We start from the raw sequence: 10,853 nt of genomic DNA, 5'->3' as shown, positions 1-10,853 counted from the left end.
TCATTCAACTTCTGAGAACCACCATTGAAAGAAAACCTTTGTTTTTCATTAGGTTTGAACCAATACGTATTAGTCGTAACATCAATCTGTAACCCGCTATAAAACAAGAAGTCAAGCCCCAATATTACTGAGAAAACAAGCATCTCTTCAGACATAATCACAACGGGCACCACCCAATTGCGATTATTTATTTGAACTTCCATCTCAGTCCATCCTAAAGGGTGTTTGGCTTTCCCATTAGCCAGGTACAATGGCCCTTCCACCCACTCTTGCATTTCTTCTCCAGGCAACTTTACACTAGTCCAAAGTTTTTCAGAAAGAAGCGTGAAAGAAGAGCCTGTATCTACAATAGCATCTCCTTGCCACTGACGAATCACTAAAGAAACCATCAGCTGAGACGGACTAGTATCACCTGTAGCCAGTAACGGAACTCGATCTCTTTTATGTTTACCAACATGCTGATCTTTGATCTCTGAACCGTTTTGCTGAATTACAGTACTTACTGTAGGCTGTGACTGATGACCAGAATTGGATGCATTACTATTTTTTGACATATCTTTGTTTTTAGAGGAAGGGTAGTGACGACAAGATGCAGGTGAATGTGACCCTTTGCATTTCCAGCAAAACACTAATGAGCCTTTCTCTTGTTCCTTTTTAGCTACAATCTGTTGATTCTGGCATTCAGGTTTGCCAGTCATTTTATTAGAGAAACGTTTACGCTGCTCATATTGTTGTTGATTTTGTTTATCTTTCTCCAACTGTTGTCCTAAACGAACTAATTCATCCACCGTGGACACTCTTCGTCTTAACTCACTGGCAATGCTAGGATTTATATTTTTCAAGATGAGTTTGATGACCTCTTCTTCTGTAATTTCCGGTTTCCACCGTCTACAAAGAGAGTAATACATGTATGCAAAATCCCTGATACTTTCATTTTCTCCTTGTACTCGATTACGAATTCTCTCTGCTAATTCGTCAACATAATCTTCCGACAAAAAAGCTGATAAGAAGCTAGTCTGGAACTCAACCCACGTAGAGATAGAAAATCTAGCTACATCCCACCAGTCACGAGCAGTTCCGTGCAGCACATTTCGAAGGGTAGCGGTCAGCTCCTCATTGGAAAGCGGATTCAGAGCTAAATAATCCCGACATTTCTCAATATATATTAACGGATCTGGATCATCTTCCTTTCTACCAAATGTAGGAAACTCCAACTTAACAGGAATCCTTCCACTAAAGCGTCGACTTATATCCCCGCCAGTCATAAACAAGTCTGTTGGTCCAAATGAACCTTGATCTGGGACACCCTGCTGCATGGTGGACTGTAACACATAAGGGGCATTAGCAGCATCGTTGACAACAACTGAAGAGGATACCGGTTTGGTGGTCGATACAGGATTGGTCTGAGGAAGAGCTCTATCTGGTGAAGGAAAATGCGTAGTAGGTGGAGGAAGAATTTGGGGAATAGGAATCACTGATGTATGGTTGATACTATCTTGTTTGAGTGCAGTCAACTCTTGAGAAACCATTTTAATCTGTTGAGTTTGATCAAGAAAATCTGATTGTAGTTTCTCAATAACTGTTTGAAGAGGTTTTATGATAGCTTCCATGTCCTGTTTAACTTGTTTTTCCAAACGTTCCAACCTCCAGCTTACATTTGATGAACTCTGAGTTCGATGGTACTCAAGCTGTTGGTTTACAGTTTGAAAAAAATGTTTCTGTCCTTCTTGATTTAAAAATTTTAAATCTTGATGCAAAGTTGTTATAGTATGTATAAGCTCAGTTTTCAATTGCTGTTGATCACTTTTAATATCAGCAATTTCTTGAGCCATTTTAAGCTGAGTTGGAACTAGTTTGTCTACAACAGGATCCTGTACATAAGCTGTGTCATGCTTAGGCAGATCAACAAAACTAGGTATCAAGGTCGGTGAAAACACAGAATCAGAGCACAAATCCATATCTATCAAAGAATGTGTTGTTGCATCTGACAAAGTAGGCGGTTCAGAAGAAAGACTAATTCTCTGTGAGGAATGCATATCACCTGAAGTAACAAGTTAGCAATAAAAATAGCCAGGTAGTGATTTCGTAAATAATACCACTATGCAGAAACTGGAATTCAAAACTTAAATATATGCTATTGTCTGAATGTTGTCAAGGCCCATATCTCAATCTACTGAGTCCCATCTGGGGTGCCATTTTTTATGTAACGAACTGATTTGCTCTGGGGTGCCAACTTATAATTACTTATAAGTAAAAAAAAATAAAGTCAGTTCTACATAGGATTCACAAGAATTAAAGAAGAGAAATCAATTAATAATAAACCTTGAGAACCCTTTTTTGAGCCGAAGACAAAAACAAACAGGAATACCTCAGTTCACTTGCATTGAAGTATATGTTCTATTTGTTCTCCTTTCGTGATATGCACTAAAGAAATTCAGACCTATTATACAAGAAATCATTCACAAAAATAAACAGAACAGGAAAAAAAAAAAAAAAAAAATCAATGAAACAATCAAATAAATTCACACAACTGAACTGACTGAAGAGGTACCTCTTTGACCCAAAAATAATCTTTAACAATATAATTAATGCAATGTGATATAACCCTTTTTCCTATAGACAGGTCTGGTTCAACCAGTCACACCAATCATCAAATTTAAACAGAGCTCAATGACTATTAAACATATTGTCCACAAGGACTCATTTCATTCAGTTTAAACTCTTAAATGATTCAATTCAAGCAATTCAAACATGCAATGATTCATTTCAAACAGTTCAAGCAGATCGGATGTTCAATGATTCGATTCAAACAGTTCAAACGTGCAGTGATTCATCTCAAACAGTTCGAAATTGTCAGCGTCTCAGTTCAAGCAGATCGGATGTTCAATGATTCAATTCAAACAGTTCAAACGTGCAGAGATTCATCTCAAACAGTTCGAAATTGTCAGTGTCTCAGTTCAAGCAGATCGGATGTTCAATGATTCAATTCAAACAGTTCAAACGTGCAGTGATTCATCTCAAACAGTTCGAAATTGTCAGTGTCTCAGTTCAAGCAGATCGGATGTTCAATGATTCAATTCAAACAGTTCAAACGTGCAATGATTCATCTCAAACAGTTCGAAAGCTCAATACGAACATCCCAAATTTCTCAACGAGCACTGGCTATACACAGACAAGCTTTTAAAGAAAAGAGCCCGCAGTTCAAATAAGAGGTGCAACAACGATGATGGGTCTTGTGAATAGGCATCAAACACGTGAAGATTCGGCTGGTGCATAGTTCGTTTTTACAAACAACACCTACCCCATCTTTAAAACGTTTTAGGGACATAGTACCCAGCTACCCACATATATAGAACATAAACAGCAAAATACTTGTATGTGACGTAGCTTCAGTCATGAAGATTCGGCAGCCGTTTATGAATCGGGAAGCTCCATCTGTTCTATGGTCATGGTGAGTTTCGTCCGTAATTACTTTAAAAGAACAAGATCGGTTCTCACAGTGCGCAGATTCTGTGCAATCGATCCAATCTTAGTGTCGGTCTCCTCCACCCGACCAATACAAAAACAGTTTAGGGATAGCAATACCTGGGTACATCTCACACGTCCTTTCTACAGGTGTACATGCACTTCCTTTTATACGCCTCTAAATGAATCAACAGCGCAAAACCACATCGCCCTCGTGTGGACATTTTCAGTCACTAGCTCGTTACATGATAACTTTTTATTTTCCTAAATAAGTGATTGTTCATAACGTTTCTCATTTTCAGTTGAAGAAACATGCATTGCATTTGCAGGCTTTATGGCTGCTATAAATTTTTTGAGCCAGCAGATGGCCCTGTTGTCAGTACTCTGGAGGTTTTGTGATATTGCACATGATTGGGTTCATTGTGATGCTGTATCTGCACAGTTCTAGAGCTGGGGAGCAACATTTGAGACATACTGTCCATATAAAAAGAAAAGACACAAACACGTGCACATCTCATGCTTAATTTTTAATACAGGTAACTGGAATAATGAACTCGTAAATGACCAGGCTGAACAAGCAGTTAGTTAGTAGCAATGGTGTGTTTGATCCAGCTATTGTAGCGGCACAACTTAACATACACCCCAGGATAACCTGGTTGAGCACAGCCTTGGCCAAAGGAAACAACACCTTGCAGTTTCCCGTTGCACACCACAGGGCCACCAGAATCCCCCTGAGAAGAAAATCGGAAAATGAAGAGGACAGATCTATTTGTATATAAATGTACAGCACAAATAAAAAGGAAATCGATGACACACCTTACACGAGTCTTTCCCTCCCTTCATGAATCCGGCGCAGAACATGTTTTTAGTTATTATGCTACCGTACGCATACCTACACGTCTTCTTTGAGAGTACAGGCAAATTCAAACACTGCAGGGTAGAAGCAGGGCCATCTAGAAAGAGAATATGAACAGTGTTAAAACTTCATCTTCCACATATCTAATGGTTATTGAAGCTTATTGGGCAACGATTTGCTTGCTTAGTTGGGGATAGTGTTGTCATGATACTGGAATTTCTAACTTCGATACGATACCTTGAAAAATATCGATATTCGATACCACGAAAACTGCCACAGTATTAAGGGGGTACTTTTTTTTTTCATTTAAAGATAAATATAACAAATCTAGAACATGACAATGAGGTATATTTTACATGAACAAAAATGTTTTGAGGTACTACGCTGCTACACCCCTGTTCAGCTTCTTAGCTTCATTTGAGTTTGCTTCATACTTTCTTTGCTGTTCAAATACAGCTGGTAGTGTAGGTTGTGAGCGTGTTGTTTTTGTTGCAGGTCGAGTCTTATCTTCTTTCTGGTGCCAAACTTTAATAAACTTTTTTTGTTTTGTTTTGTTTTTAGACCACACTTTTAAAATAAACTGAACTAACTAATCTTAGAACTTAAGCTAATGGTAATAGATATTTGTTAACATCAGTTAACATGAATAAACAATGAAAAATACTTCCAAAACATTTATTAATCTTAGGTAAAAGTTAATTTAAACTAACATTTACTAATACATGAACTAATTAAAATCCAAGTTCTATCTGTTAATATTTTTTCATTGGACCAGAGCTAACATGATCCGTTGTCTTTTTATTACCTACCGTTATCAAAGATTAAAATATACTGTAACTAATGCATTGCTCATCGTTCATAAATGCTGGTTAATACATTTAAATTATTTGATGAACAGATTTTAATGCCGGACTCACATATAATCACCGATCCACGCATGCAAACGTGCGTGCATCACACGCGAAAACAATGCTCAGTTGCTCACTGGATCAACATGAAGACAAATTGCAGAATTTAAGTAATAATTTTTTGAATAAAGTTAAATAAGCACAAGTTTATTTACATTAAATGTAGTAACAGAGCTACAGCAAGCGATTTTTAGTGTTATAAATCCGTGTGTCCTTTGAAACTTCCGCGTCTGACGCCACGGGAGCGCAAGCTACAGAGCGCTTTGGAAAGAAGGAGAAATCGGTGCGCCTAGCGTTTTCCACGCGTTTTTAGGCGCGATATGTGAACGGCCCCTTACGCTATTTAACCAGAGCGAATGAGACGAGACAGACACTGCGGTCACGTGTGGTGTTTGTCAACGCGCCTTTGGAGAGAAATGAAAGTGACAGCTGGGCTAGTATCGTTATATCGATACTTCGGGAAATTAGTATTGGTACCGTTCAGATATTTCAGTATCGATATTTATCGAAATATCGATATTTTTGACAACACTAGTTGAGGACACTTAAATTGCAACGCTTTTGTCAACTTGATTGCACAGATAGAATTTGAACTGAATGATGACTTCACTGAATTCAAAGAACTGACTTTTACTTTGTATAAAAAATATATAATATTTTCATTACTCTGCCATCTCACCTGCAGTTCTGCCCCATCCAGAAACCAAGCACTTCTTCCCTTTAGAACAGCAGTTCTTGGTCAGAGGGATTGGCTTCACGTACTTGTTGAGGATGGCAGGTTTTTTCAGCTTGATCAGCATGACATCATTGTTATGAGGCCGATTATTATATGTCGGGTAAGGAATGATCTTCTCTGCCTTGATCCACTGCTCTGTGTATTCAGTAACCAACAAATTGTGCTTTCCCAGTTGGATGAGGAGACGATGACGTCTGTTTGACAAGGAACTCATATTTTACTCAGCTCTAATCAGGTACATATTAGGTTTGTGAATAGTCTGACATGTGTTTCACGTAGTCTGATTGATATATGTGACCCTGGACCACAAAACCAGTCATAAGTGTCAGTTTTTCCAAATTGAGATTTATACATCATCTGAAAGCTGAATAAACAAGCTTTCCATTGATGTGTGAAGTTTTTATATATTTATGGTAGGTAATTTACAAAATATCTTCATGGAACATGATTTTTAATTAATACCCTAATGATTTTTGTCATAAAAGAAAAATTGATCATTTTGACCCATACAATTTATTTTTGGCTATTGCTACAAATATACCCGTGCTACTTAAGACTGGTTTAAGGGTCACATATGTCATAACAAGACAAAGACTGCATTAGTATGCTGAGTGGTATGTTGATTATTTCTTGAATGCAGAGAAGAGGCACATTTAAATACTGTGCACAAATGCATTTAAAAACTACAATATTCAAAAATGAACTGATGAGAAATCCTGCAATTATAGTGAACATATTAAGAAAGAGGAAACCTATTAATAATTGTCATTTTGTCCTTTTTTAAATAAATAAGTACTCTATAAGAAAAAGGAAGACTGATAAAAAAGTGAGGTTATATACTCACAAGAATGAGCAGTGAGCAGCAGACACAACCCATCTTTTATTAATCAAAGATCCTCCACATGATATTTTCCCATCACTAAGGTACACTTGCCAGGGCTGGGAATGGGGCGAACATTCATAACCTCCAATGATTTTGTCACCTGAGCTGAAACCTTTTTATATATACATAAAAAAGTCATCTTTTTATTAACATTAATGTTAAAGACTTTCTGTAATACAGGTCAGTGTCATGAAGAATACTGGATATACATGATTTCGATAGTCCACTGTAGACATTCTACTAATTGTAAGTAACTTTGCAACTACATGCAACTAACACTCAGAGTATTTGTAGACTGGTTAGGGTTAAGGTTAGTAGAATAAGTTGATACTCGCAAAGTTACTAAGGCAAGACACTGCAGGTGAATAGGGTAAAAAAATTAATAGTTATCACCTTACTTACCCAGTTGATTACATTCATAGTTGCAAACATTTTTTGTAATACAAGTTTACTAAATTTGTATTGAGTCAACAATTTGTTGAGTCAACTTAAAATAATTTGTTACCCAGCTGCCTTAAAATTTTAAGTTCAGTCAACTCAAAAATGTTTAGTCAACTTGAAATGTTAAGTTGTACTAAGTGACAACTTAGATATTTGAGTTCATTCAACTTAAATTTTAAGGCAGCTGGGTAACAAACAGCTTTTAAGTTTAACAAATCAAATTTTTAGTTTAGTCAACTCAAATATCTAAATTGTCACTTAGTACAACTTAACATTTCAAGTTGACTAAACTTTTTTGAGTTGACTGAACGTAACATTTTAAGGAAGCAGGGTAACTAATTATTTTAATTTGAAATTCATCTTGAGAAAATGGCCTTTAAAAATATGTATTGTAATTGAAATCTATTGATACAAATAGACAAAGTTCTATAAAAAGAAACACTTTACACTGTCTGTTGGATGTTTTCTTTCCACTAGTCTGAAGAAGAAAAAAAAAAAAAAAAAGATAAACTAAAAAGCCTAAAATCTCAAACTTGACAGGTGCATGAAAAAAGTGTTTATGCGTGCTGTGTCTCTTAAAGTCAACAGAATGTCTGTTGAGGAGCATCAGAATAAAGTGTTAGCAGATATTAAGCAGATGGTTTACTAATAGTCTAATGAGAGTTAGTTGACATGTAGTTGCAATGTTACTTATAATTAGTATAATGTCTATCAGAAAAAAAGTATTACCAGAGTAAGAGAGGTCTACATACCCACAGCCACAAGCAGCAGAATGAACACAATAGTCTTCATTGCAGTTGAGGAGAGGACAGAGCACTTCTGCAAAGTTTAGGAAAAGGTTTGTGTTTTTAAGCAGTCACACCTACAGAACAACCAATAAGATCACGACCTGGGCGTGATCAAGACGTTTCGCACAAACGGTGGAAATGCACCGGCACATTGGTTAAGCTACATGAATGTGGCTTCCAAACTGCATCTAGCAAATTTCTGATTGCTTTAAACTTTTTCTTGGACAAATGAAGCAGAATGATATTCACAAGCCTGCTTCAGTTGTACTGATTGTGTTTTTAAAGCTGCAGCCACTGATCTGGATGAACTCACCGATACTGTAACATGATGCATCAGATTTTTTGAGATTTTAAAAAGCACGCTCTCACACCCCACAGTCCCTCTGATCTGCACTGCACACATGCAGCAACGCCTCCTAAAACCCCAGGTGTCATCATACTTTAAACACTTCAGGCGTATTTTAGTGACAATTCAAAAACACTTACACTGTAAGAGTTGTTGACATACTTTCATGTTATACAGATAATTTTAAAGAATAAATGCAATAAAGAAAATGCAGTCTAAGTGTCACAAGTATATGTGACCCTGGACCACAAAACCAGTCTTAAGTATCACGGGTATATTTGTAGCAATAGCCAAAAACACATTGTATGGGTCAAAATTATTGATTTTTCTTTGATGCCAAAAATCATCAAGTTAAGTAAAGATCATGTTCCATGAAGATATTTTGTAAATTTTCTACTGTAAATTGATGATAACTTAATTTTTGGTTAGTAATATGCATGGCTAAGAACTTAAAAAATCTCAATATTTTAATTTTTGCACCCCCCCAGATTCCAGATTTTCAAAAAGTTTCAGATGATCTATAAATCTCACAATTTCACAAAATTGACCCTTATGATTGTTGTTTTTTTTTTGTTTTTTTTTCCACATATTTTCACAATTGTCAGCCTCTTACATGTGTGCTTCTCCTAAACAGTTAGCGGATGTGTATAAAAACAGCCTTTAAAAAAAAGTTTAATCTTATGGCTTTAATGGGTTTAATCTACTTATTTGGTCAGGCATTAAATAATTAGTATTATTGTGCTTTACATATGTATTAAGCTTCACGTCAAGGGCCAAGTACTCAACTTAACTGAACACTAAATTATTATGCTAGTAACTTAAAAATAACATCAACATTTGTTATACAGTATATGTGCTATATGAAAGAGGAAAAAGCCAAACTGGTCAGCAAGTAAACATGGTAATGCTGTTTTTGGACTTGTTTCAGCATCCTTTGGTGAAATATTGAGTGATTTCTTTAAATTGATTGAACTGGCTGTAAAAAAAAAAAACTGCCAAAATACAGACAGCACATTGCATGTCCTGCCAGAGACAATAAATGATGCTTTAAACTGATGCAAAGATTGCCAGCTTTAGGGCTCTCTGGACACTATCTAGTTTATCTTATACTGACATGCAAGCAGAAATCAGCTAAACCTGTAATAACTACTGTAAAATGATGGACTAATTATGCACAGGATTTACAAGCCTGTTTCGAATGCTGTGTTTTTACAGCTACAGCATGTACATCTCTAATAGGACACTATCAGCACTCAAAAACAATAAACCATGGTTTACAGCAAAACTCAAACAGCCTTGTTTTGCCAAAGAGGTTGCTTGCATGTCAGCGGGAACAAAATCCTGTACAGCCATGCAAGAAACTCTAAGGTCCACGCAATTGGCTCAATGGAGGTATCCAATGGTGGATGAAGGTTTCTTGCGTGTTGGGTCTTTACAGTGCGCAAAGTTATTTAATTGAAGTTAAATTCAATCTGACTCCGTTTTATTATGACCTCTAATTTAGGTTGTCTTACGAATTGGTTGTTTCTCCATTTGTAATTGTTATTATTCTAACATTTGCTTATTCTAGTTAACTCTTTAATTTACTCTTTTTTACTTTACTAATTTACTCTTTCATTAGGAATCTATGTCACTCAGGGTACCTCACGTCAGCCATTTTACATGGGCCCCACGGTCACAAACCCTCCAGTCTGATCATTAGTCAGAGGTTATGGCTAACCTCTATTTAACTATTTAATAACTAACTATATTATAACTATTTAACGCTAGGCCAAGTTGATAATTAAGGTGGGGATTAAGGACAACAGTTTGTCAGGAAGCTAGTTTATTTCCTCAGCTGAAGGACGCTCTTTTTTTTACAAGGACCGTTTGATCAAAAGGTCCATTCTTTTTACAGTCTGTAAAAAAAAAAAAAATTACTGAAACAGCAAATAACAGAAAAAGCCTTCTCTAATTTGTCTCCCATCCATAAACAGACCATGCTGGGGCCTGTTTAGATTTACTGAGGAACCAGACTTTGGCTACTGCAGGCAATGATTTATTGGACACAGCTGATAGACGTGCTCTAATAGAGGGGTAGCGCAGCCTGATAGCCTCAATATGGCCGACAGGATGCACTACCATCTTAAACAGCAGGTCAAGTTGATTACATACATGTCAGGGAATGAGCGCCCCCTGCTAGTCGGCCAAATAATAACTGGCCCCAGCAGCACGCTAGGTCTTGTCATATTGGTCAGCCACCCAAGTACAGACCAGGATCTGGTCTCTTTAGCTTTTAGAAAGGAACCAGGCTCTGGCTACTACATGCAGAAGACATACTTGCTGTCTGTACCATGACATCCTGGGGTCGGCTAAGGTGCCGACAGGAGCACTCGCATTTTTTCCAGATGACAGCAAAAAGAACTTGAATTGCTCCATCAATTTTGATTG

The 10,853-nt window shown here is 36.8% G+C and overlaps 1 protein-coding gene across 1 annotated transcript; it reads right to left on the bottom strand.

Annotated features, from left to right (window-relative positions):
• Positions 1 to 3,977: 3,977 nt before the first annotated feature.
• On the bottom strand, positions 3,978 to 8,127 carry LOC127157294 (trypsin-2-like). The gene is made up of 5 exons (XM_051100524.1): positions 8,042 to 8,127; positions 6,810 to 6,960; positions 5,909 to 6,159; positions 4,282 to 4,418; positions 3,978 to 4,196 (listed from the first exon to the last, which is right to left on the bottom strand). Exons 1-5 carry the CDS (start codon positions 8,079 to 8,081, stop codon positions 4,047 to 4,049), a joined length of 729 nt encoding a protein of 242 aa, XP_050956481.1. The 5' UTR covers positions 8,082 to 8,127; the 3' UTR covers positions 3,978 to 4,046.
• Between the last annotated feature and the right edge of the window lie 2,726 nt (positions 8,128 to 10,853).

Source organism: Labeo rohita, unplaced genomic scaffold (assembly GCF_022985175.1).
Source record: "Labeo rohita strain BAU-BD-2019 unplaced genomic scaffold, IGBB_LRoh.1.0 scaffold_103, whole genome shotgun sequence".
Classification (NCBI taxonomy): domain Eukaryota; kingdom Metazoa; phylum Chordata; class Actinopteri; order Cypriniformes; family Cyprinidae; genus Labeo; species Labeo rohita.
This window is presented reverse-complemented; position numbering and strand designations above follow the sequence as displayed.